The sequence below is a fragment of the Corvus moneduloides genome, chromosome Z (genome assembly GCF_009650955.1).
Source record: "Corvus moneduloides isolate bCorMon1 chromosome Z, bCorMon1.pri, whole genome shotgun sequence".
Classification (NCBI taxonomy): domain Eukaryota; kingdom Metazoa; phylum Chordata; class Aves; order Passeriformes; family Corvidae; genus Corvus; species Corvus moneduloides.
Genome location: NC_045511.1, coordinates 14,906,043 through 14,933,479, shown reverse-complemented (window position 1 = coordinate 14,933,479; position 27,437 = coordinate 14,906,043). Strand labels below are relative to the sequence as shown.

The 27,437-nt window shown below is 45.5% G+C and overlaps 2 protein-coding genes across 2 annotated transcripts in view; one reads left to right on the top strand and one right to left on the bottom strand.

Annotated features, from left to right (window-relative positions):
• The window catches only part of LOC116437657 (myosin-IIIb-like), a 26,625-nt gene extending 13,654 nt beyond the window's left edge, over positions 1-12,971 (bottom strand). The window contains exons 1-13 of the mRNA XM_032095633.1: positions 12,945-12,971; positions 12,603-12,873; positions 9,782-9,884; positions 6,890-6,992; positions 5,791-5,947; positions 5,366-5,468; positions 4,971-5,099; positions 3,659-3,767; positions 2,437-2,553; positions 1,905-2,005; positions 1,365-1,451; positions 1,125-1,190; positions 707-820 (exon numbers count right to left, since the gene is read on the bottom strand). Of these exons, the coding sequence (XP_031951524.1) occupies positions 707-820; positions 1,125-1,190; positions 1,365-1,451; positions 1,905-2,005; positions 2,437-2,553; positions 3,659-3,767; positions 4,971-5,099; positions 5,366-5,468; positions 5,791-5,947; positions 6,890-6,992; positions 9,782-9,884; positions 12,603-12,652 (1,239 nt within the window). The 5' untranslated portion in view covers positions 12,653-12,873; positions 12,945-12,971. The remainder of the gene's footprint in view (positions 1-706; positions 821-1,124; positions 1,191-1,364; positions 1,452-1,904; positions 2,006-2,436; positions 2,554-3,658; positions 3,768-4,970; positions 5,100-5,365; positions 5,469-5,790; positions 5,948-6,889; positions 6,993-9,781; positions 9,885-12,602; positions 12,874-12,944) is intronic.
• ARHGEF39 (Rho guanine nucleotide exchange factor 39) lies at positions 12,949-27,437 on the top strand. The gene is given in 12 exon segments (XM_032095639.1): positions 12,949-13,095; positions 13,097-13,150; positions 13,152-13,185; positions 15,679-15,863; positions 16,829-16,923; positions 17,320-17,440; positions 18,451-18,569; positions 20,261-20,331; positions 22,067-22,195; positions 25,723-25,952; positions 26,830-26,918; positions 27,084-27,437. Coding segments are annotated over 12 exon segments (1,290 nt in total). The 3' UTR covers positions 27,100-27,437.

Below are 27,437 nucleotides of genomic sequence, written 5' to 3'. Positions count from 1 at the left end.
CCTTTTACATGTTAAATGTTAATTTTTGTAATCATGAATGCTGCAAACAATAACTTAGTCAACAATGCTGAGATTAGATTACAAAGCTGCAAGTTACAGTGACTTGAACTGTCATATCTGCTCCTGTTCCAAAAATGATCTCCAATCAACCCAACTTATGTGGACCAATGCTCTCAACACTGGTGGCAGTGAAGTTACATGCAATAGTTCTAAATCTCAAGCTGCTTAGATATCATTGAGTATGTAAATAACTGCCTACACTTTCAAAAAATTAATTACCTGGCTGTTTACAAAGTGTTCCCAGGTGTTTGCTAAAAAATAGTCACTGCTATGCTCTGGAACCTGATAGGTAAAGAAAAAGCCTGTAGCCTGTTCTTTGGTGCTGCACAGTGGACACAGTACTTGTATTTATAAAGTACTATTTTAGAACTAGAGTTCTAATAGAATGATGATTAGAAGAATAGCAGATTTTTCTAATGCTTTACGCTTCCCAGAGGTAGCCCCACTTTCCTCAGGGGTCTTCTCTTCCTGTAGTTTTTACATAAATCGCAGGGAATTCCAGGAGGCAGTCCATTGGAACACATCACTTCTGTTAGTGTCATCCTCAGACCACACATTCCATAGCATCAAAGCCTTATTTGTCAGGCAACACTTCCACCCCTCCAACATGCACCACAACAGCATTCTTCCTGCAAACAGTACATACTTTCCCAGCATAGTGAATGATGCTGAAGCCCAAAACACGGCCTCGGGCTGGCTGGAAGTGTAAATTCCCCTTAAAGCTGCTGTTTAGTTTATCCACAAACGTCTTATCAGTTGCCTGCAAGACAGTAGATTTCAAAAGCTGCAACAGAGGCCTGATGAGGACACATGGAATGAAAACAAAGTGTTGGAAGTATCCTTGGCTGTGCAATAGTCTTCTGCTGTACCTCCTCTCTCTGACTCTTCCCAGGGATGCCAAAGCCACTAGACTGCCCCTGAATTGGATGTCCCATCTCTTAAGTCACATGTAGGGACATCTCTGTCCATCCTGTACTCCAACCCAAAAGCTCTCTCTGTAGCCCAGATATTCATTGATATATTATCCCCCAGAGTATTTTCTCTGTCTCCTCTCTCATGCATACCTGAGGGAATGCACTCTGCTCATCCAGAAGAGACAGCAGCCCAATGGGCTTGGCCAGGAGCAGATTCTGCAGGGAAGGAGACATAGCACACATGTCTAAAGCAGTGCAGGACATCCCCTCTCACCCTCACCACCCTTTGCAGAGATTCTTCCCAGGTGCATCTCTTCCCCATGGCAGAAAGAGCAAGACTCTTTTCTTGGCTGGACAGAGCAACTATATTCTGTCAGTCCTCTCACTCACCAGAATAGGTTCATTATTGTTGAATGTGATGGTCTCCCAAGGCAGCCCTTCTTCCTTATAGGCAGCCTGCTCCAGCTGGAAAATGTGCTGAAATAAAGAAAAAGAAGGTTGAACCACCCAGCAGACTTGGCTAGACAACCCTGAACATCTTCCCTCCTGCCCAGAACAAGAGGATGGAGGTATGGCACTCACAGCCACACCATGAGAGGTCCAAAATGTAGCTGCTGTTCTCCGTGGTTCTCTGTAACCCTAGCACTCACCGGTGCTGGTGCATAAAGCAGGAACATTTCTCAGAGTGTAAGTGTCCCTACCCCTGTGACTTTGGCTACTGCTTGATCCTTCTACTTCTTCCTTTCCTGTTCCAGTGGCTACCCTGCCCCAGCAGGGAAGGTTGCTGCTCTCTATCCTGCTTCACTAATCACAATTTCTGTCCTTCCAGGCAATAGATCTGTTTTTCCCCAAGCTCTCCTTCACATGCCAGATAGAGCAGTGTTCTGCTCTCTCTGCAACACAAGGTGAGGTCACCCTCAGCAGACTTACATGGTTGAAGAAATGCTGCAGCTGCTCATTGGCCAAGTTTATGCAAAGCTGTTCAAAACGATTCACTGCGAAGTTTTCAAACCCAAAAATATCCAAGATGCCTAAAAAAAACCAGAAGAAGAGCACATAATGGAGTGTGCAGACTATCTCTGTAGGTTATTGTGTACACCAACACACAACTAAATCTCCTATCACACAGCTCTTGTGGCAGAGGGAAGATGCAGCCAAGAGAGACACCAGTGGCAGCTCTTACACAGCTTGCAGAGTTAGTTAAGAGAAGAACCACTCCAGCTTGGCCTCTCTGTTAAGCCAGAGCACCCCAGAACTACAGTCCACAGTTGCTTCAGATCAACTGACTGCTCAGAGTTGAACATGGCCCTACACACTTCATGCTGCTGACTCCTACCTCCAGCAGGATCACGGTTTTGATAACGCATCCCAGCACACGGGCCCTGTGAAACCTCACGCTGTGTCCTTCCTTGTGGCTGAGGGATGCACATTTGAGAACAGGAGCAAGGCAGGCAGAACTCACCTATCTCCCTCAGTTCCACCTCAGGATCCACATTCTCAGCCAGAAGCTCATTGATCTTGCAAACAATCCAGCCAAACACTCGGCCGTAGGCCACCTTTGCAATGGAGTCCCGGGCATCTGCACAGAGGGAACAATATCAGCTCACTGAAGGGCTCACAGGAGAGCAGGGGACACAACACATAAGCTGGCTCACCACCTCTAGCAACAATTTCATGTAAAGGTACTTTAAAGATCACATAAACATTCACTATCTGTCTGATTGTCCCCACCCTTTGTAAGTGTAAAACCAGCTCTTAATTACAAAATCTTCACAATCTTTCTACAAGATCACACATGGCATGCCAGGGCATTTTTGAGTCATGCCACTTTGTAGACTACCCAGAAACTTGCTTTCCCCTCTGAAGATCTATTGAGTATGGATCCCCTCACTGCCAAACCAAGGGAGAAGCTCCAAATTTTACTCGGAAAATTGGAGACGGTTCTCTTCCTCCTAGCCCACAGTTGCTCACTGTTTAAATGCTGTAGACAAGAAGAGGACACAATTGAAGGAAAGCTTGCTGACATTCTAAAAAGGAGACAAATTAACATGACCTATGATAAGAGATGTGTATTTTATTGTCAAGAGAAATTTGTAAAAAAGAATTAGCTAATCCCATTTCATTTTAATTTTCTTCTTTCATTTATTTTTAAGCAGTAATCTCTCTTTTAAATTACTTTTTAAGATACTATAATTTAACTGAACCTCTTGGTACAGATTATTTTAGATTATTTTCTTGTTTTATTGAAGGGGAAAATAACACCTTGTACTTGCTATTTTACTCTTTTCACTCCATTCCTGATACTGTGATATCTCATTGTTCTCGTGGTTGTTTCTAGAGCTCTGCACACTGCCAGCACTCTGCAACAGGAGCCTTCCCCTCTTTTGTACAAATACCTAGAGCTTCCTTCTAGGCTGGACTGAGGGAAAAAGCAAAGCTAATTCCTTCATTTCTCATTTAATCTCTGCAGTCTCCTGGAGACCAAACAAAAGCAGCATTCATGGCCCTACATGTCAGTAAGAGACTAAACAGATAAACACTGACATACTTGCCTCTATGCGAGAGGAATGAAGGGGCACAGAAGGACATCTTTGTTCGCAACAAGCTGCACATGTGTGGGGAAACCCTTCCATCAAAACCCAGTCTTTCTAGCCAGCACATCTGCAATTCATTGTGTTTCCTACCTTCTGCCTGCTGCTGGGTGTGAAAACGCTGGATCTGCTCGCCTCGGGTCACTGACGTTGTACAAATCAGGCATTTTAACAGCTCATCTTCCTGGACTCCAAACTGACCCTGGGAAACAGGAAATGGACGAGGACAGTCAGTTGCAAACCCTCACTCCGCTCATGGGGATTGTACCTTTGTGTAACGGGGTCATGATTCAGGCTCAGGCCTTTGAGCCCCACTGTAAGGCAAGTGCTACTGCTGGCACCAGAGTCAGACACGGGCTCTGATCTGCTCCACCCCTGCAGCAACCAACCTCACACACTCGCTCTCAAACAGTTTTTGTTTTGCTCTTCCAGTGCTGCCACCTTTCACCTTCTCTGGAAGCCACGGCAGTCCCTGCTGAGCTGTTTAATGACTTATTGAACAGCACCACACGGAGGTGACTGTGCAGGTGCTGAAGCATCTCAGCTGCAGAGTCACACGAACCCACATGAGAGGCAGGAAACAAAGAGAACTCAGAAACACTAAACTCCTCGGTGGTTTAACAGGAATTCCCCTCCTGTGGGCTAAAAATGAGGAGCAGGCTTTCAGAAGTAAGATAAAAAGAAGCTGGCTGCTGAACAGACGTAGGTGGTTGTTTCAGGTATGGTGTAGGAGGGAAACAGGCAAAGAGATGGGAGTGAAACGAAAGAGCAAGGGTGCTGGGGTTTCAAATAGGTCAAAATGAAAAGAAATAGAAAGAGGAGAAGTATGTTACTTTTTTCTGTTCTGTGTTGTTAACAAAGCAGGATAATATATTCATCCCATATAACAAAAATGGTCCTGGGAAATACGTATTTCTTAATCTGTGATAATTGCATGCAAAACAGTAGAAAGCTTAATTCAAGATAACCAACCAAAAAAAAGGCAGCACTTAGGGTCGTATCCTTGGACAAAATCCGATGAAAATGCAGAACCAGCATACAGATATTGCACACCTGAATTTCCCCAAGGCATTGTCACACTCACTAACATAAAACATTTAGTTTTAAAAAGCTTGTGTTGTACGAAGTCAGCAAGGCATGTGTTGACTATATAAGACGCTGATTCCAAACACACAAGAAATAGAAGCTGAGACATCTCTTTGGGTATGAATAGCAGTGAACACAAATGCAATCATGGGGTGAAACTGTACATTTCCAAAAAAACCCCATGTTCTTTAGAAACCTTCATACTCTGAGGCAGAAAGATCCTCTGCCATCTTTGGCAGGAACAGCTCCTGCAGTCACACAGCCACTGGGGAAGAGCATTATACCCATAAGGTTTCTGTCAACATATCTTGTGACTCACCGCTGCAGCCTTCAGCCATCCCCGGGAGGCTTCACTGACTTTTACAGACCCATTGCTCTCCTCAGGCTCAAAGGTCACATTGCCCAGAGACAACACACCAGCCAAGATAGCCTGCATGTCTACTTGTTCCTAAAGCACATAAGAAAGGTGACTGAAAAACCTATTGGCATGTAGCATGTACTACACAGAGGACCCGGAAGTTGGAGAGGTTAAGGGAAGAGGCACAGGCAACCTGTGGGAAAAAGCTCTCCACAAAATCTGGCAGACTCAGGTGGTCCGAAAATAGCACGGAAAATCTAGAGAAAGAAATAGGACTGAGCTTCAAAAGAGCAGGTAGAAAGAAACCCTGTGTCTGCAGGTAGCATAGATGGAAATTAAACAGCCCCAGGACTAACCTGTTCTTGGAAGCCCACCATGTCAAGGGCATTGCAAACCTCTTGGTATTTGTGCTTCCACTGTTCAGCTACTTCCTGTGTACCAAATCGTCCACTTATGTACCTGAGAAAGTGCATATCCCATACAAAACTGTCACACAATCAGCACTGTAACTCTGTCCTACCCCACAGGAACAAAGCAGATCACCAGCAGTGGAGACAAGAAGGGGAAAGAAACTTTTCCAAGGTAATGCAGCAGAGATCCCAGACCTCCCAGCTTCCATGATGATCCATAACATCTGTTCACATAGCTCCATTTAGATCCCACTCCAGCTTCCACTCACCCACAGACAAAACCCCAGGGCAGAGGCAAAAACTCCATTATGCTGTTTTCCCCTTCACCACCCATTACAAAGACTAAACTAAAGGGTCTGTCTTTGACGTACCTGTAGAGTGAAGGATCCAATAACCCATATATCTCCTTCTGCTCTGAAGACAGTCCAGCAAACATGTAGTAGAAGATGTGGAAATTCCTCTCCCCAGTATCCTGTTGCACCACCCGTGACTTCTCTAACAGGTACTCACTCAGCTTTGCACCTTGCACTGCACACAAAAAGGTGACAGGGTGGGGAACTTCACTCTGGGGGACATGAAGCTGCCTGGGCTGTCCCACATCTCTATTTTGGTGACAGGAGCACAGAGCTGTCTAAATTAGCTTTCTTGTGTGCAAGACCCCCTAAGCTGCCCAGCACACTGGAAATGGGCTTCTCCATGCTTTCTGTGGTCTTAGAGATTTCTGTAAACCTCTTTTAGCAGAAACAAAGGTTTCTGGCATCACAGAGTATTACTGATACTTACCCTGCACTCTCACCCCCATATCCTTCCTGTACTCCCACTCTGTCCAAACCCAGGCCTTATCCTATCCAGGTTCTATCCAACAGTGGCTGCTGTGAGATTTTACTTAATTGCACACCCTTCCGACAGGGAGCCATGTGCCGAAATTATACCCTCCACAAGTTTTGGCTACTCAGTCTACTCCCTCCTGTTGGGAAATGGTTAGAGGATCAGGGACATGGATCATTGATAGAATTATGGGATCAATAAAAGAACTATACAAGCAACAGGCCTGCAAGCAAAGGTTAGTGTGAGAAACTGTCTGCATGAGAAAAATCCCTGTGTGAGAAACAGGCCTGGGAAACAAAAAAGGGAGTTCTGAAGCGCTGCAGCTGTGCAGATAAGATGTGCTGACCGGGAGAGAAGGGAGGGTGAACTCTGAATTCTTTTAATCATAACTGTAGAAGCTTGCCAATGTAAGTCCAATTATGTAGAAGCAGAAACACGCTTTGATAAGTTTTAAGCCACTTAAGAGTTAACAAGCTGGTATACTATATAAGTGCCTTTGGACTGCTAATAAACGGAGCTTTCTTTTATCAACCATATTGGTTTGGACTGCAATTCCTCCCCCTGCCGGAGTCCACGGACCCTTTTTCCAACACCCTCCAGTTTCTAACCACTCCCCAGGCTAGTAATTGCCCTTGACTTTACCTGTATTTTTCTGGAAACGCAGCTGTATGTACTTTCCAAAGCGGCTGCTGTTATCATTCATCACAGTCTGGGCATTGCCAAAAGCTTCAAGCAATGGATTCACCTGAAAAAAGTGAGGAAGCAGAACAACCATTCTTCAGATAAAGTGATCCAATCTAACTTGGAAAAAACTATCTTTAGCATTTGCTATTCAGAGTTCAGATGGGAAAGGACCCACCCCATGCATATGGATGAGCACCTATTTTATCTCTGCCTGGCTAAAGAAATTCAAAGAGGCAAGTATCACAAAGACTAAGCAGCATGAGATTAACGACAATCAGTACAATGAAACTGATGGGATCTCAGTAAGATCATTGAGTCATTTGTTAAAAGATAAGGTTAGTATAACTGATTTCCACACAGTATCTGTTGTCACTAGATAATTTGAGTGCTATACTACAGCAATAAACAAAGACAACGTGGCACTCAGTTAATACAAGTATATCAGCTCAGCTCCTGAAATTTGTAGACATAGGGACAGTGAATTATAAAGAAATTAACAGAACATCAGACCAACTTGTTAAACTGGATGCAAAGGTGGCAAAATGACAATTTTTTTGTATTTGAGCAAAGAATGCCTATGAACTGGAAGAACAATGCCTCAGAGTAGACGCTGGGCAGCCTATTGAACACAGCTTTAAGGCATGACACTGTAATCAGCTAAAGGACAAACTTAATCCTTGGATATATCTACAGGAACCAAATAAGACACATATTATTTCTTTGTTGTCACCTCCAGGCTTTCCAAGGGCAGCTCGTGTGTGCTGAAGTGAGTGTTATTTCCAGTGAAGGAACTGCAGGCTGTCTCTAGGCACTCGGCTGAGCAAACACAGCTCTCCTGCTTGTGGAACCTGCTCAGGTCAGAAGCAGCCTGGCAGTGTGACCCAAGCCAGCTCTAAGCAGAGATAGCAGGTGTATCAATGTCACGTTCCCACAACCCAGCACAGGCATTAACCTTGGATCCACCAGGGAGGATACCACACTGAATTAATACACCATTCCAGAGCACAAAGCACAGCATGGGTCATTTGGTTTACGTGTCAATATTTTGGTTGCAGCAGGAGCTAAAGGAGGGAGATGCCAGGCACTTCCCCCATGTCCAAACAGAGCCAATGCCAGCTGGCTCCAAGACAGACCTGTCACTGGCCAAGGCTGAGCCCATCAGTGACAGTGGCAGCACCTCTGAGATAAAAACTGCTGCACACCCACAGAAGGGAGAGAGGAGTGAGGATGCGTGAGAGGAACAGCTCTGCAGACACAAGGTCATTGAAGGAGGAGGGGCAGGAGCTCTCCAGGTGCAGGAGCAGAGATCGCCCTGCAGCCCCTGGTGCAGCCCCTGGTGCAGCCCATGGTGCAGCCCATGGTGAGGCAGTTGTGCTCTTGAAGCCCTTGGAGGTCCACGGGGGAGCAGAGATCCACCTGCAGCCCCTGGAGAACCCCACACCAGAGCAGGAGGATGCCCGAAGGAGGCTGTGACCCCATGGGAAGCCCAGCTGGCAGGAGCTGTGGCCTGTGGAGAGGAGCCCACACTGGAGCAGGATTGCTGATAGCACTTCTGACCCTGTGGGGGGCCTATGCTGGAGCAGCCTGTTGGTGAAGGACTGCACCCTGTGGAGGGGACCCAGAGTGGAAGCAGTCTGTTCCTGAAGGATAGTACCCTGTGGAGGATATTGACACTGGAGCAGCCTGTTCCTGAAGGACTGCATCACATCAAGGCACCCATGCTGGAACAGTCTGTTCCTGAAGGACTGTGTTCTGTGGGAGGGACCCCATGCTGGAGGAGCGGCAGGACACAAGGAGGAAGGCAGCAGCACAGATAATCTGTGATGAACTGACCTCAACACCCATTCCCTGTCTGCCTGTGCTGCTGGAGGGAAGAAGGTAGAGAAACTGGGAGTCAAGCTGAGCCTAGGAAGAAGGGAGGAGTTGGGGAAGGTGTTTCAAGATTTGTTCTCATTTCTCATTATCCTACTCTGATATTAACTGGCAAGAAATTAAATTAATTTTCCCTAAGCTGAGCCTCTTTTGGCTGTGATGGTAGTTGCTGAATGATCTCCCAGTCCTTATCTCAACCCATGAGCTTTTTGTCATGTTTTTCCACCCCTGTCCAGTTAAGGAGAGGGAGTGATAGAGTGGCTTGGTGGGCACTGGTTGAAGTTAACCCACCACACAGAAAAAGACCTCTATGTTTCTACAGGAAATCTGAGAAGACAGACTTTAAAGTGAAATAGTTCAAGAACTCACTCTTCTTAACATATCACATGGAAGGTTTAAAGTACAATTTATTCAAAAAACCTCACAACTCCCTGGGGAGAGATTCAGACCAAATTCAGAGATTCAGAGATTTCAGACCAAAGAGAAAAATATGTTTCAAAATGAGCTAGCAAAGATGTATGGGAAGACCAAAGATGGCAGTTAGCCAGCTAGCAGGTATGTGCCTTGCAGTATAAGTAGCCAAGGATAGGTGACTAAAGGCTGTGTGAAATCTTCATCCCTGTGTACGATTAAATCAAGTTTTCATTTTTCTAATGAAAGTCCTTGTTCTACCTCAAACAGGAGATCATTTGAAAAAATGCCACCAATCTCTTGTAACAGAGAACAATCATTATAAATGATTGCAATAGTTTTCTATAATTTAGGAATCATCTCCAGCAAAAAAAATTACTGACCTACTAACCCTTCTAACTTGTGGTCAGCTACCTCGCCATTCTTATCCACTGTTTTCTTATGTGTCTTATGCATGGCTCCCTGATTTCCAGTGGTGATTCACCAGCAGGCATCCTAAGCCTAATGCAAGTTGTCTTGCAGAAGTGTTGCTTCTGAACCTCCAAGCACCATCCTGCAACAACCTACCTGAAGGATCCGCTGCTCCAGCTGCAAGTTGCCTTTGCATAGGTTCATTATGTGCTGCAACAAAAACTTCGTACTCTCTGTTTTCCCAGCACCACTCTCTCCACTGCCAAGAAAAAGCAAAATAAATTCAATCAGTCTTAAAGTTGTTCTGCCTCTTATAGTTCAAGTGCTCCATCACTTGAGAGTGCTCTACGAGAGCTTCACAACTTTCTCAGCAAAATCACGTGTGAGTGAAAGCTCACACACCACAGCTTTACATAGTGTGTCCCATGATGTTCTTGTCCTTCATCAGGGAACTTTTCTCCCTCTGCAAGGGAGTACAGATAAACCCTACGCTGTCAGTTCTGGATGGGATGTACCAGACAGACCATTTGCTCTGCTTCAAAAGTCATCCCCTACATCAACTCCCTTGCATATGCTGGAGCAAACAGCTTCCTCTTTCTCCAGAGAGATTTGCCCTATCCACATCACATCCACAACTGGATACTGATCATGAGATGCTTTGGCAGTCTCAGGTATTGGATGTTTCACATGCTCACGTGCCTCAGCCGGCTGGGAACGTGGGCACAGAGCTGCCCATACTCCCACAGTGCCAGCAGTGCACGTCACTGTGCTGTCACACATCCACAGCACCTCCACCTCCAAGTCAAACAACCAGCACTTGGAAAGTGCAGTTTCCCCTGTCCTGGGAGGGGGAATGTACAATCAGTGAGACAATATGTCCTTTACTGACAACATCACAGCAGCTGAGAACTTTAGCATATGCATGGCGAAAAAAAATTGCAGGAAATGCTGGTGGTATACTTGAGCTTGTTTCCACAGCCGACCTTTGAGCGTGTGGTGTGGCTTTACTGCTTTGTAGTTCCCAGTTGCTCGGAGCTTGGTATCAAGTATGTGTCATAGCTAGCTAAAAACCTCAAATACGACACGAGGTCCCTCATCTCAAGCAGAGGTCAGACCAGCACCATCCAAATACATACGAACAAAATAAGACCACTTTGCCAGTTGAGAACATGCCATCCAGTGCCCCTGCTCAGTATGACAGGTTTATTTTTATTTTTCAGTAACTTCCCTCCTTCACAAAAAAACTATCAACTTCCATGGTTCAAGCTTGTCCTTAGACCCTCCAACAAGCACAACACCTTCATAAAGTCCTGCAAGCTCAGCAGGTGTGTAACTGGCCCCAGCTGTGAAGAAATGCAAAGTCATCTTCAGGTGACCCAAGTGCTGTACTGCAGCACACCCAAGCATGACTAATGTCCTTTGGGACTGGGAAGGCAAGAGGACCCAGTGGAATTCGTAGTTCAGGACAGTTTGATAGCAATGAACACTTATAACCTGGCAGCACCTGCTTCATCCAACATCAGCCTCTGAAGAATGCTATCCAGACCTTCCAGACTCAGTTGGAGGTCTCACTGAAGAGAGCACAAGTGACGGCAGATCCTGGTGTGTCCCTGTGCTGTTGTGGTGAACTGTGGTCTAACAGGAGTGACCTCAACTTCCTCATTCACCTCAACTACGCTCATGTAAGGGAAACTTGTCAATTAGTGTCTCACCACTCATAGCGAGGAAAACCATGAACTTCCTGTGACAGCAATGCACAGACCAGGTAAAAGGTTGCAAGATGCACAGGAGTACATCAGCCTCATCTCTGAACTGCTGCCAGAAAACAACCAGACCACTGACCACTTGGCAAATTCTTACAGGTTACTCTTTCTTGTCTTCCACCTCCCAAGACAAATACAATGACTGTTCTCTATCCCCCAGAGCCCCACCGGCAGTGCCTCTGGCACCTGCTGACTCCAAGGCCAGCCTCTGCTTCATGAGAGGACTTTATGTAAAGCACAGGCACCAGTGGCCTGGAGGCTACAGAAATGAGTGGGGCTCAAGTGCCCCTCAAAGTCAGCTCCCAGTCCCACCAAAACACTCAGCAGCGATTCAGCAATTCACTTCCACACCCTGTAGACTGAAAACACAGATAAAATGATCAGAAGGCAAATATAAAGGAGCATTAAATCAAAGAAGCTGGAAATTAGCATTTTAACTGAGACGACATTTAAACTGTGCTCTACAACACCCAGTTATAGAGAAGAGGCAGTTAATGTTTCAAGGCTTTCTCCTTGCTGTTTGATACTTTCTCTGTTAGCTGATTTTGTTTGAGGCTTTCTGTGTTAAACGATGCTACCTGCTGCACTGCAGAGTTCCAGCAGAACAAGAGTGACACGATGGAGTGAAATGTACGTGATACTGGTAGGCTCTTTGTTTAAAAGAAACACTTTCCGCCAACTTCTGGTGCACAGAACTGTCCATGACAATAAGATCCTCCCTGACCAAATTCCCAAAGGTCTTAGAGCAGAAAAGCATGTTTTAATTCTTCCTGCTCTTTGGTTACACATGGGAAACTCCACTTCATGAAAACTGGTTCCTTCCATTATCACCCTTCCAACTTTTACTGCAGCTTTTACCCTGGCAGCTGTGTTGTCAGAGAAGAGCACCCAGTGGCTTTTCCTAGAGCTGGCTAAATCTTTCCAAAGGCAGGGATCCCCAGAAGTGAATCGGACATCTTTACCGTTGTAAAGATTGCTGGCCGAGCTACTCCACGAAAGCCAGTTTTGTTTGCTCACACCTTTTTACAACCTGCCCGCTCTCCTGTCTCGAAAGCGGTCGGGATGAGGGGTGTGTTGCCAGCGCAGATGGATTTTGACTCACCAACAGCACCAGAGATGAGCTTCACCTGAACCTTAATCGGGGCGATCCCAGCTAGAGCTCGGGGGCCGCCCCCGGCCCCCCGCCGGCCCTGGGACCCCCGGCCGCCGCTCACCTGATGAGGATGCACTGGTTGCGGGGCCCGCCGCCCCCGCGGCCCAGCATGGCGTGGTAGGCGCGGCTGGCCACGGCGAAGATATGGGGCGGCAGCGCGTCGGTCTGGAAGCGCCGGTACCGCTCGGAGACCTGCGGGGAAGCGGCAGCGGAGAGGCGTGAGCAGCAGGGGGGCAGCGGGGCGCGGCGGGGGGCCCGGCACTCACCTCTCTCCCGTAGAGCGGCAGCGGCTGGAAGGGGTTCATGGCGACGAGGATGTCCCCGATGTCGGTCTGTGGGAGGGGGACAGCCGGTCAGTCGAGCGCCCGCCGCCGCCGCCCCCCGCCCCGGCCCCGGCACTCACGTAGATGTGCTGCTGCAGGAAGCGCTCCCGCAGCCCGGCCAGCAGCGCCGCCTCGTCCAGCTCGGCCAGCGCCGCCAGGTCCCCGGGCGGGGGGCGACGCTGCCCCAGCGACACCATCGCCGCCCGCCACCGCCCTGCCCGGCCCGGCCCGGCCCCGCCGCGCTCCGCCCCCGCTCCGCCCCGGGACCGCCCGTCGGGGCGGGGCCGCCGTTTGAACGCGGGGCGGCGGCGGGACCGGCAGGTAACGGGCGGCGGGGGCGGCGTGGGACCGGGACCGGGACCGGGACCGGGACCGGAACCGAAACCGAGACAGGGACCTCAGCCGCGACCGGTGTCGGTGTCGTGTTCCGTCGTGTCCTGATCTCAACCCGTGGAAAGGTCCTGGGCAGCATGAAGCCCTGTACAGCCCAGCCTGACTTTGGTGGTAGTCCCGCTCCGGGCATAGGTCTCAGCTGGATGACCCCTAAAGATCCCTTTGGCTAAACTGGTCCCTGATTCCACCAAGTATTTCCTGAACCCATGTCACAGTCAGAGAAAAACATCTGGTTAGCGTTTAGTTAAAATTTTTCAGCGCACCCGCGTTCTTTTTTACTGGAAACATTTGTTTCTTTAAAACATACTTAAGTTGTTTTAAAAAAAATTCCACAAAATCCGGATAATGAATGAAATGCTTCATTTTTGGTCAAGAAAAGCATTCTGTTGAATCCTGTAAGACTTTTGATGGATTTTTTCTCATCTGCTGAAAGAATCTAATACCCTTGGTTTTGACTGATCACAAAACCACTTTTAAATACCCAGTAGCACAGGCGAATTGAAGGAAGGCTAGATGCATAGTTTACCTACAGTATTAACTCCTGCGATATTTTCTCCTTTATGCCTCAGGGTGGCGGAGGACTGGCTGTGGGCTCCAGGGTTTCTCCCTTTCCCTTTCCCTTCCCCTTACCTCGCAGTGTGGGATGCGGGGCCATGTGGCCCTTGGACCTGACCCACCATGTGGTTACACTCCTGAAATATCAAGAGAGGCTCTGCTGCAATAATAACAGGAGATTTTTTTGAGGGTACTCGAAACAGTTAGGAATGTTGGAGGGCATGCTGCTAATGGTGCATTATAAGGTAGTTAACAGTAACAGAGTGTGTTCAGTGGTTTGTGAATGTGAGATGGAAGAAGCAAGCTGGAGCAGTTCTGTCACTTGTAGGTGAAGTGTTTTCTAGTGTACTCACAGGCTGCAGACAGCTCTCACCCTACAGACCTGTCACAGTTAGAATATATTGTGCAATAATGGGAGTGCTTGAACTTCTTTATGTGAGCAGTAGATGGTTAAACCTGGTATAACTTGTCCATTTGTTTTAATTATTGTGTGTTAAAAGAAATTGGTCTGCAAAATAAACATCCTGACTGCAGTCTACCCTGGCTAGAGGTGCTATGCGAATGGCAGTGATTTAGTCCATTGCTGGTGAGTACTTTGCAAATGCACACGAATAGAATCATGGAATGGTTTCAGTTGGAAGGGACCTTAAAGACCACCTCCTTCCAACACCTCTCCAAAGCCCAGAGACACCTTCCACAGGCAGGGTTGTTCAGGGCCCCATCCAGCCTGGCCTCAAACACTTCAAGGGGAGGACCAGTGCTAAGCTTTGGGTGGTGTTCCCTGCTGTGCTGCCTCCATCCACACCAGGTCTGCCCTGTTTGACCAAGACGGAAGGCCTTGGTTAGGCTTATGGCTGTGCTGTAAGTAAATATGAGGGTAAACCTCTGGAGAAGCCACTGCTACTGTAAAACACTGCACATGTCCCTTAGCTCTCTGGACTTTTGCAAACTCATTAAATGAGTCCTGGTTCTCATTTGATGTGAAGCTTTTGTTTCAGACATTGATTTACATATCTGAAATGTCTCTGGAAGATGGTGTTTGACAAATCTCCTTCTCTATGACGACACATCTTTCTGGATTAGTGTATCTCGTCCATGTGGGAACCAGAACTTTTTGGAGGTTACTCAGATTCCAGTGAAACTGCAGACTTAATGCCTGGGCAAGTGTGCAACTGCCTGCACTGCATTTTCATCAAAAGAACAATATCTATCCGCTGTTCTGCTAAAACTCCTCTTTTACTGAGAGGGCATGCTGAAAGGGGGAATGTTTTTCTGTGTAACAAAATCATGATACTGTAGCAGAAGAGCAGAGCAGGAGCAAAGCTGGTGTGATTCAGAGCAGTTGTTTGGCCTCTCTCACTTCCAGAAGCACAAATTACTGTTAGTAAATGACAAAGCAAACCACTCACTTCTTAGTAACCTCCATGGGAAAACAAGCAAGAGTGGTCTCTTTCTCTTCTGTTTTCCCTCACAAGACAAATCTTATGGTTGTTTTCTACTCCTATCCACAGTACCTCTTCCACCCACTAACTTGCTTGAGTTTAATGAGAATTTCACACAAAGCATGGGAAGGGCAAAGCACAGGAAGCAGTGGTTTGCACGTGGGATTGTGCACTGAGATTTGCTTACAGATATATTGTCATGTACTGCTCTTGCTTTCACAGCCTGGTCTCTCTAATGCTGTGCCTCTTGTTGATGCAGGGCCCCTGTGCCCAACGTGACGGAATACAGAAGGAAACTCTTAATAACGGTTGTGGCAAATGACTTCCCTTATTTCATAGGAAAGTGCAGAGGTTTTAGTTCAGAAGCTTGCCCTGCAACATGGGTTATTCTTTTGTAATATGTCCGTCTTTCTTAGCTCTTCAGGATCCTTTAGATCCCTGTATATCAGCCCTGACTCTGCCATGAGTGCCTCATCCCTGCTGTTTGCGGTTGGAGCAAACACTGTGGAAGACCAGAGGGCTCGCTGGGAGAGAAAGCGCAGCCGGACAGCCAAGGAACTGCTGGAAACGGAACACAAATACCTTGAGCAGCTGGATTTGGTGCTCACGGTGAGTATTTCTGCCCCTTCTGATATGTGGATGTATTCAGACAGCACATACTTATCTGTGTTTTCATGGAGAAGGGTCAAGAGCAAGACTTTGATACATCCCTAATGCCTGGGACACCTACTGTGGCTAAAAGGGTTTTTTGTTGTTTTTCTTTTACGTCCTCTGTAATATTCAATAGCTCATGGGTTTGGCCTTTTAGCTTTGTTCTATACACAGACATAAATCTTTCAAGTTTTGATTGAATAGGGGGCTCACCTTAAGATGCCTGAGATGTATGAACTGTAGGGACACAGACAATACAAAAATTGTGGACAAGAGAGTGAAAAACAGATGCGTCTGAGGACACTGAAACAGAATCTGTTCAGTGTAGTACTGTTGAATCTCAGTAGTAGTGCAGTAGCATTCACTGTACAATCTTTTCAGCTGTAGTATTGTTCCATGTGTTTACAGTTATGGTCAAAGCTACAAGTAAGGCTTACATCTGATGGTGGATGTAGGTAGACATTCACGATGTTTGATATCCTTCTGAGCCAAAGAGTGTTCAGGCTGCAGCTTCTGGCTTCTGCCGTGTGCCACAAATAACCTTTGAGTGACCTCAGAGGTTAATAACCTTTGCAGCCTTCTGGTACTTGAAGGGGGGTTATAAAAAGAGGAAGAGTGACTTTTACACAGGCATATAGCGATAGGATACAGAGGAATGGTTTGAAACTGAAAGAGAGTGGGTTTAAATTAGATGTTAGGAAGAAATTCTTTACTGTGAGGGTGGTGAGGCACCGGCAGAAGTTGACCAGAGAAGCTGTGGATGCCCCATCCCTGGAAGTGATGGGCCAGGTTGGATGAGGCTTGGAAGGTGTCCCCGACCAGGTTGGAAGTAGATGGTCTTTAAGATCCTTTCCAACACAAACCATTCAGTTTGATGATTTGTGAATTCTACCTGTTTGAAATTCTTTTTCTTTCCTACTTAGTACTTTGTGACGATTTTAAAAGCCAAAGGGACGCTGAAACCTGCTGTGTTGGAAACTATATTTGGACCCCTGGAATCCTTATATTCTGCCAGCCAGTAAGTGGACACAGGATGCAATTCCTGTAATTATATTGGAAGGACTCTATGTTGATGAGAAAGTAAGATTTGGGGGAAACAAGGCTAACATGTTGTTAAACAGCCATTCACTCCTAGCACTGCTAGCCTTAGTGGCACTTGGAGGTGTCCCCGGGGATCTCCTGATCTGTATCACGTATCTGGGTACCCAGTTACTAGACAGTGGTTTAAGCCCAGTAAGTCTGCTCCACAAGGTGTTCTGTGGCTCACTGTCTGACCTCCAGGCAAATCTGGCGTGGAAATTGGATGTGAGGTGGAGAATGGTAAAGGAAGGTCACCAAAGGAATGAATCAGAAGGAGTTGTGAAAATGCCATCTGTAATGCATCCTTCACAAGCTTTTTGCTCCTTGTGCACAGTGTTCTGTCATTTCACCTGGAGAAAGGGAATTTGGGACCAGGACTGGAAAATTTTTGTCAAAGTCTGGATCTTTATGGCCACTATGCAGATAATTTGGAGCAGGCAAATAAAACCTTGAAGGTAAATACCTACTTTAGTCTTCATATTATTTCTCTGTTTCCATTCTGTGAAATTGGCACATCCTTCCATTTATCTTCTGTTTCTGGAGTCATCAGTGTTCTTACTTTTTCTGGGCTGATGAAATTCAGGCTTTCTTCCACAATAAAATGGTGAAAATTTCTCTAGTTATTTAGAGCTTCCAATTTCTGATGCTTTTTTCAGGTGTTTGTGTGTGTATGTGCATATGGTGAGCACAGCTTTCTCAAACAGGGTTCTGTATTTACTCCTGCTCCTTCCTAGCTGGCAAGCCTAGAGAATTTCCCGGCTTTCACTATGATACAGAGATCTCTTTCTAGGAATTGTCATGTCTCCTAGTCTTTCCCACTACGACCAACTATATGCTAGTAGTGGTATTTCATTTCCTTCACAGTTTTTTTTTTCCTATGGTTGAAGAAAACTTTTTCTTCCCACTTATGTCTCCAATTACAACCTGTTTTCAAGAAATTTTGGCAGGACACATATTTATTCCAAAATCCTGACAGCTGTATCTGGAATTTAAACCACCCAAATTCCAGTTTTTGTCCATGCTTGTCCCCAGATGCAGAATGTACTGGGATGTTTTCCTTCTCTTGTCTTTGCATGCATATATTCATGCTTTTGATTTTCCGAGAGAAAAAGCCATTTTGGATACTTGTCTTGAGATGATGGGAGTGCAGATCTGCATTGCTTTTTCTTGAAAGGCGTGGCACAAAGCCACAGGGGCACTCCTTGTTTTCCTAACTGGTTCAACCTTCTCTTTTTCTTTATTTCCATTTGCTGTGCGTGTATTAAAGGGGGATATTGCTTCCATTGGCCACTGGAATGGATGGTCAGGACAAAGGCAATGGCCTGCCCATAGCCACAGAAGAAATTGATGCTTGTGGGACTGAAGTCATAAACTCTAAAGTGAAGAGTTTGAAGCTCTGGTGCAGACTAGAGCACATAGTTATTTCTGTAGTCTCGAAGCTATACCCCTTTTCTGCTGCACACAGGAGCAACTGAGGAAAAATAAGTCATTTCGGCGGTTTAAGAAACTCCAGGAGGCTCGACCTCAGTTTCAAGGGAGGGAGCTAGAGGATCTGCTTCCTTTGCCCCTGCAGAGGCTGCACCAGTAAGTAAGCAATTGTGAGTCTTCAAGGGATTAGCATGAGAAGGGATAAAGGAATGTAACTTTGTTTTTATGAGAGAGAAAGTTGCCTAATTTGTCTCAAAATCAAAACATTGAGACAGCAATGAAACAGACCTGAGGATGTGCCTACAAAGTGGAATCCATGTACATGGATGGGAGATGATGCAGGAAGGTTGGTGTGTTTAGCCCTGGCTCCTATGCCCTTCCTCTAGCTCTTGGGTAGAATTGGAGGCTGCCATCTCAGTAAGCTACTGAAGTTTGGCCCTGAATGAAAGCAAGCTGACTGAAATGCTGCAGAAGTGGTGCTCTCTGCCAGAGATGCTTTTGCTCCATTTTTATGCAGATTGCTGACCTGGAGCAGCATTGTGGCTCTTATAGATGGTTGCTTTTGGAGAGAAATGAGATTAATGAACAGAGGAGAGCTTCTCTTTCCTCTCTGGTTATCAGGGCCTTATGCTTTCCTCAGATTTGATGCCTATCACATTTGTCTGAGCCTGGACAGATCCACTGTAGATTGGTGCTTTTCCCTCTCAAGGCAACAAGCCTTCCAGGTTTCAGGAAGTGTTTAGACAACACTGTTGGACACGTGGTGTGATTTTTAGGGTTATCCTGTGCAGAGGCATGAACTGGACTTGATGATCCTTGTGAATCCCTTCCAGCTCAGGATATTCTATGATCATCTCCCCTTCGAAGAGGCAAACTGACTGCATGAGGAGAGTGCTGCATGCACTCATGGGCAGCTCTTTCTTGGGGAGGGTGTGTGGGTAATAAAGGTGGTTTTCTGGGAACCCAGATTCTGCTGCTATAGATCCAGTAGCTGTTTTTTAACCATCTAAAGCAAATTGGAGAGATTGAGCACCTTGTTTCTTTGAAAATAACTTGGAGAGATCATACCAAAGTCTTTCATGTAGCTTTATATAGTGTTTTTAATCAGCTTGGCAGAAATAAACTTTAAGCTGATTGGTGGGATTTTACTATAATTCTTCATATACTTCCTTTAAATTTGCAAAACAGTAGTATATTTGTTGCTGTACAACTATTTGGAAAATTGTGAGCTTTTTAACAGAAAGTCTAATTTTTTCATTAATCAGATCTATCATGTTCAAGTTTCCTTAAAACTCTCCTAATATATGCACTAGGTCATATGAGTTCTGCCAATCTGTGAATCTGTTAAATTCCTATTGTTTGACTTTATTGGGAGAAAGCATTTGCAGAGATCTTATCCTCTCCAGTAAAGACTGGGAAGGAAAAAAGAAAAAGGCGGGTCCTAGTTCTTATAGAAATGCCTTTATTTTCTTGTATGGGCAGGAAACATGGTATGAATGCCACCATTCAGATACTATTAAAAATAGATTGTTCAAAGAGAAATTTGTGACTTATTGAAGGCATGTTTATGTGAATTCTGAGAGAACCTCATGAACTTCAGTGATTTGTGAGGCTGCTTTTATTGTATCCCCAGGAAAAGCCCAAGGTTTGCAGATGTACAAAATACTTGGGTTATTTTAGTTGAGACATCTGATGATAAAAAGAATACGATTGAAGTATGATCAAAACTGCTTTGTTAGGTTTACTCTGTCCCCTGGTCGAGTGTTTTTCACCGTGCTGTCTAACAGGAGGTGCTCCTGCTGTTCTTGGTATCTTGTTGGGAATTAAACCTGCTCTCTCCAACTCAGGTACAAGCATTTCTTCAGAGACCTGCTGCAGAACACCAGCCCAGACACTGCTGAGTACCAGAAACTTGCAAGTATGATTCCACCTGTAAATGCTGGCACTTTGATCAATGATAGACTCCTTGCTAAGAATATTTTGACTACCACCTCCTGCCTTTTCCCACAGGAAGAAAATCTTCTTCTCTCTCTCTCTGGGTTACTATTTTCCTTCTCTGTCTTGACAAAGATGTCCCTAAGAACACATTAGGAGTAAAAATACATTGAATAACTGCCTGTGAAAATGGCCTAGTAGCTAGGTTAGAGAAGTGGCAGCTCGTGTTTTTTAAACTCTGCTGCTTGTGAGGCATTGGAACAGGTAGCTCAAGGAATTAGTTGATGTCTCATTCCTGAAAGTGTTCAAGGCCAGGCTGGATGTGGACCTGAGCAATGTCATGTATTTGAAGGTGTCCCTGCCCACGGCTGGCAGGTTAGAATGAGATGATCTTTCAGGTCCGTTCCAACCCAAACCATTCTCTCACTCTCTGCCTCAATTTTCTAGGATAATTCATGTCCTTCATGCTATATCCAGCCACTACAGGTGCCCCCCAGGGCTCAGTACCAGGGTCAGTCCTGTTTAGTATCTTTATTGATGATCTGGATGAGGGAATCAAGAGCACCCTCAGTCAGTTTGCAGATGGCACCAAGTTGGGTGGGAGTGTTGATCTGCTGGAGGGCAGGAAGGCTCTGCACAGGCTGGATCCATGGGTTGAGGCCAGTTGTGTGAGGTTCAACCAGGCCAGTTGCTGGGTCTTGTCCCTGGGTCACAACAATCTGCCACAGGCTGGGACAGAGTGGCTGGAAAGCTGCTGAGAGGAAAAGGCCCTAGGGGTGCTGATCCACAGCAGCTGAGCATGAGCCAGTGTGTGCCCAGGGGGCCAAGAAGGACAAGGACATCCCGGATGTATCAGCAATAATGTGGCCAGCAGGACCAGGAAAGTGATTTTTCCTCTGTGCTCAGTACTGGTGAGGCCACACCTCAAATCCCATGTTTAGTTTTGAGCCCTTCACTGCAGGAGAGACACTGAGGTGCTGGAGCAAGTCCAGAGAAGGGCGATGGAGCTGGGGAAGGGTCTGGAGCACAAGTCCTGTGAGATGTGGCTGAGGGAGCTGGGGCTGTTTAGCCTGGAGAAAAGGGGTGACCTGATCACTCTCTACAAGCACCTGAAAGGATGTTGTGGCCAGTTGTGGATCGGCCTCCTCTCCCAGGTAACAAGCAACAGGACAAGAGGAAATGACCTCAAGCTGTGCCAGAGGAACTTCAGGATGGATATTTGGAGGCATTTATTTATGGAAAGAGTTGTTAAACATTGGAATGGACTGTCCAGGGAAGTGGTAGAGTCATCATCCCTGAAAATGTTCAAGAAATGACACTCAGTGCCATGGTCTACCTGACAAGGTAGTACTCAGTCAAAGGTTGAACTTGATGATCTCAGCAGTCTTTTCCAACCTAAATTATTCTGTGATTCTCACAAGCATTTAACACCACTTGTAGGACATTTTCCCTGTTTTTGCTTCCAAGTCCAGGAAATCATTGCTCTCTCTAATGTTTCATTGGCAAATGTTTTCTAGAACTACAGAATTGCTGGTTGGAAAAAGGCTTCTGGATGTCATCTAGTCCAATCTCTTGCAGAAATTCCTGAATAAAGCTGTTGTTGATATTTAGTTTAAAACTTTGTTTCTTAATTTCATACTATTTTTGCTTAGCAAGATGTATAAGGTGAAATAAGCATTCATTTGTGGTAACTTCAGGGTATGCTGCTATAATTTCAGAGGCTGTGAAATCTGTTTCTGAGGTATCTCAGTGGGTCCAAGACATCTTTGATAAGAGAGAGAACTCCTTGCAGCTACTTCGGGTTCAGAAACTGCTCAAAGGACAAAAGACTCAGGTTTTGACTCCAGGTGGGTTTACTGACAACTCTGTTTTTCCTCTACTGTGCTGAGATACATGGAGATATGTTCTCCTTCATCTCTGGCTCAACTCACATTAACCAGTTTTCCCCTACTGCCCAAATTCAGGTGGTAAAAGAATATGACTACCAATTCAAGCACTTTTTTTTAAGTTAAGAATTTTAGAGTAAGGATAAGCAACAGCTTAATTGCCTGACATTCACATAGGAGAAGCTGATGTGGTTAGAAAGTTAGGAGACCAATAAGGTCAGGAGTGTAAGTCCCAGGTGGGAATGAAAGAGAGACACTAGAACATTTTGGCAGAGTGTAAGTAGTGATATTGTCCCTCCTCCATTGCATAGCTGGATTGCATGGCCATAGATTTCTGAGTGTCAAGGGCCCAAGGACTGTGCTGTTGTTTGCCTTAAGCTACAAGATTGATGGAATTCTTCTCACACCCTTCATATGGAGAATTTTCTTCTATCTGCATGGTTAAACTGTGCCATAAATCAGTGTATCAGTGTTGATAGCTGAGATAGATAAAGCCACAGTCACTGGCATGTAAGAATATTTAAATGCATAACAGGTCTTTTATGTGACTGGGTGTTCTCCATGCACAGACCACACTCCAAGCTATGTACGAAATATTGTGAGAAATGTGCCCAGTCTGGGCAATTATGAAACCGTCACCTGGGGCTTCACCTGTAGCCTCACTCAACTCTGCTATTTCAGAGGTTATCCAGGCACAGTGCTGCAGCTGGAGAGGAGTGCTAAAGTCACTGTGTGTGACGGTCTCTAAGACAAGTACCTCCAGATACTTGTGAATGTGGTTGAAATTCATACCTGTGGATCTTTGGCTGAAAAAAACCTTCCCCAGTGGGATGGCGAAAGACTTGGAAGGATAAAACTGAGAAAGCTCATGGGCTGAGATAAAGACAGTTTAACAAGTACGGCAGAAGCTGTTCATGCAAACAGTGTAACACAAGGAATTCATCCACCACTTCCTGTGGGTGGGCAGGCATGTGTTCAGCTATTCCCAGGAAAGCAGGGCTCTACCACTCATAGTGGTTACCTGGCAAGACAAGAACCACCACTTTAAAACTCCCCCCTTTTGTCCTTCTTTCCCCTCATAACAGGCTGAACATGATACCATATGATATAAAATGTTCCTTTGGAGAGAACGGATTGGGTGTCCCAGCTGGGATCCTTCCCAAATTCACGTGCGTTCCCAGCCTCCTCACTTGTGGGATGAGGAGCAGGAAAGACCTTGATACTGAGCAGTGCTTACACAGCAATAAACAAAAGATCCCTGTGTTGTCAATGGTGTTTTCAGTGCAAATCCAAAACAGCCACATACCAGCTACTACGGGAAAAATTAACTCTATCTTAGCCAAAGCAACACAGCTAGAACAAAGGTTACTTATCAGAGGTTATTCTCAAAGATGCTCAGTCAATGGGCAGATTAATTTACAATTCTCTTTCTTGTTCTTAGAATCCTTTCAGTGATGCCAGGTGAAAGGGAGCTAACACAGGTATGCTCTGCTTATACTGAGCAGAAGCATGTGCTGGGGTGCCTGGGCACACTTGGTGTAGTGTGTAAAAAGGTGTAAAAGGTGTAAAAATGTAAATCAGTTATCCTGAATATCAGAACTAATAAAGTAACGCCATGACAAAAAACCTCCAAACACCCCAAAACAGTATTACTAGACCAGAGATGGCCATTGTTTGAAAGTGTTTGGTCCACTGATTTTTCGGTCTCTGAAAATTCTGAGATGCAGTAGGACAAGCGTTGAGGGTCAGTAAAAGCATTTCCATTATCTAGGACAGAGAATTCTTGTAGTCCTGTTTTCCATTGGCTGGAGTAACATAGTTACCATTAGATATGAGAAGCAGAAATATAAGAGGTAGCTGGAGCTTGCAAGTTTTGGTCCAGCTTTCCAGAAACAAGATATCTTTTGCAGGACAAGATTGTGTTCTGTTGCCAAGAGGAAGCAGGAGAGGAAACAAAATGTTGTAGATTAAGAGCGAAGGGTGAGTGCTGGAGATGGTGTCTCACATTTGCCAATGCCTCTGAGAGGTCCTGCTCCCAGTGAGGAGACCCTGCTTTTCTTGCTGCCTTCCATATTTAGGACAAATACTGTATCAGCCAGAACTGCTGCCTTAACTGAGCACATTCTTTCACAACAATTTCTTAGAACTTGTACGTCTGGGGATCCTGGACATGCATCTATATTCCAAGACTTCCAGTACAGTCTGGGTCAGACTGTATGCCTCTGAGTCTGATCACAGCATAGCCTGAGGGAAACAGCTCCCAGTCCAGCCTCATGCTGCTGACACCATCCTCCCATTTGTTTTTTTAAACAGGGATTGATTCCTGCAGCTCACCCTTGTCTTCCTCAGTTTCTTATTCTGATAAGGAGTGGTTCCTGTGCAATAAGCTAAGCAGGAATCCACTCACCTCTTTTTTTTTGTGACTGTAGCATGCTAATAAAACACAATCCATAATAAAAACAAAACCGAGGGTTTTTTTCTAAAAGGTTCTTATTAGCTCACACAGAAGCTAAGGCATGAAAGAGTGACTGAAATTCCCTGGCAGATGTTTTCTAGACAAGACCAGGTGGCAACACCTTGTTACGGCTTTACATTTTTGTAAGTAATCTTACTGGCAGGTGTCTTCATAACTCCTGTGAGTTGATGGCTGTCTTCCACAAAAATCCTAGTAAGAAGTCCTGCTTTAATTATTTCATTTATTTCACTATTCAATTTTTAAAATTGCTGCTTACAGCTAGGCTTATTAAATTGTTTTGATTATTTTCCTCTTGTGTTATCACAATTCATTTCACAGGTGGATGACACTGGACTCAGTTGTGCAAGAGAGGTTGATAAGGTTGCCTACTCAGTCCTTTCTCATTTTGTATCTCCTTTGATGCCTTCTCTTTAGAACAGTCATCTGCAATCTCTTGGTTACTGTAGGTCTGTACATAGTTAGATGACCTGTGAAACATAGTTTTGTTTTAGTTTTGGGGAGGAGGGTTTATCTGTTTAATTAGCACACACAAACAAAACAAGGAAAAAATAATAGATTTTCAAAGCTGAAGCTAGCTTCTGTTTCACCACTAATGACAAACAGCAGGGCAACACAATTTAAGATAGTTCATGCTGCGTTTTCTGAAGGCTTATGTTAATTTAATGTTATGCATATCATTTTCAAACCGTGTTTTTGTTCTGATCATTTTAAAGAGACTTGCATATGATAATATACTCTTAATTAACATAGCAGATTTATAACATCTTCAGCTGTTCCTCATATACTAAGCATTTTGGGCTGGTTACTGCTTCTGCACCAGTGTTATCCACGCTGGTGGACTGGACTCAGCTGACATCAGTGCCTTCTAGTGGTTGGAATTGATGTAGAACACGGCAACCGGCAAGGGTGGCTCACACTCTATTCCTGTTTGTGTCATCACATCCTTTCCTTTTTATTCCCTCCCGCCCTTCCCCAGATCTCACAGCTGTCTCTGTTTCCCCTGCATGCCCAGGGCGCTGGTATATCCGGGAAGGCTGGCTTTTGGTGGTGCCTTCAAAGGGAGAAGAACTGAAGCGCAGGATGTTCTTCCTGTTCTCTGATATCCTCATTGCAGCGAAGCCCTGCCACCCACTGCACCTGCTGAACTCGAACAAACTGTCCTGCCAGGCTGTCTACCCACTCCACCAGTGCTCAGTGGATAAAGTGTTCGGCCACACGCAGAGCCAGGGAGGGCTCCTCAGTGTAAGTATTCCCACCTGTGCCAGGCAGAAGAGCCAGTGGAGTCAGACCTGGAAGCAGGTCTCTAGCTGTCTCAGCAGAAGCAGGACCGAGATGATAAGAGTGGTGATAAAATGCAGTGAAAGAGTCTGAGTTAGGGCAACCCTTCCCTTCTTGAGTGAAGTACTTTTCCTTTCATGGCATAGAGCCTCCTGCACATTCTGGGGCTACAGGCTGCTGGTTGCTTCACTTAGCTCAGGTAAGGAGCTCCACTAGGACTCTGACATGCCCTCATCAGAGCCACAGGTTTGGGGGGGGAGCCCCACAGTCAAATGACAATGAATATGTAGCATTACACTGACTACAGACTGAACATGTAGAAAAACAAAGTCAAGAAGATGTGGGTGTTATTACAACAGGTGTTGTTTATCTAATTCCCTGAGGGCTGCAGATTCCTTGACAGGGGCCAGAGTCTTCTGCAGAGGTTTCAAGGTCAGTTCTTCCAAGGTTGCACCTGGGGCTGTGTTAGCTTTTTTTGTGAGCTGTGACAAAAAACTCTTTGAGCAAGCTGTGACCTGTGGATGATGGCAGTGGAAGGATCCCTAGGGACAGCTTGGAATATGTTAGAAAACTGGATGATGAGCTGCTGAGAATTGTAATTGCTCACCTCCAAATGGGTCAAAGTGAGCTATCAACTGCAACTGGAAACAATGGAGAAGACTGGCACTTGTTCTGTACTGTGCAGCCTCTGGCTTTGCCTAATATTAAGGCTAAATTTTTCTATCTGGGAAGGAGAAGGGTGAAAATCAGCACGCAGGGACTGAATTCAGTGGTGATGACCTTCTTTTTACTGGAGTTGCTGCCTTGGCAAGGAATGCCACAGATTCTGTTTGCCTTTCAGCTTTCCTTTCCACAGAAGACACTGCTGTTGATGTCCAGCAACCAACAAGAGATCCATGACTGGTACCGGAGTCTCACAGCTGCAGTCAGGTAGGCATCTATTTTCCAGAGGTGGAAGGGGACAGGACATAAAAGTGACCATATGGACCTGTGTGTGGATGGAAGCAGCCTGACACTGGCAGCCAGGATACAAGGGAATAGTAAGGACAGATTTCCCATATTAACTGTGAAATTCCCCTTTGTTTTCCTCCACAGGCAGCTGAAAGCCTGACCCACCTGAGTACAAGACAAACTGGCAGGACAACCACCTTTGTGGCAGAAGCTTCCACAATCTTAGAAAATGTTCAGTGACATATAGCAGCACTGCATTGAGAGGGACTATACAGCATGTTCGTGAGATGATGAATGCTTTGTTAGCTGCCCTTATGTTCATACAGATACCACAAAAAATGCATTTGTACATTAAAAAAATCTGTATTATGGATTTTCCCCAATTTAGCTTAGAAGCTTCTAGCTTTTCTGCACTTTAGTAAACTCAGATTATTAACTTAAGGTCAAGCAGATGGGAGTGTGACTTGTTTTCCCTCCTTAAATGCTTTTTTAAAGGTA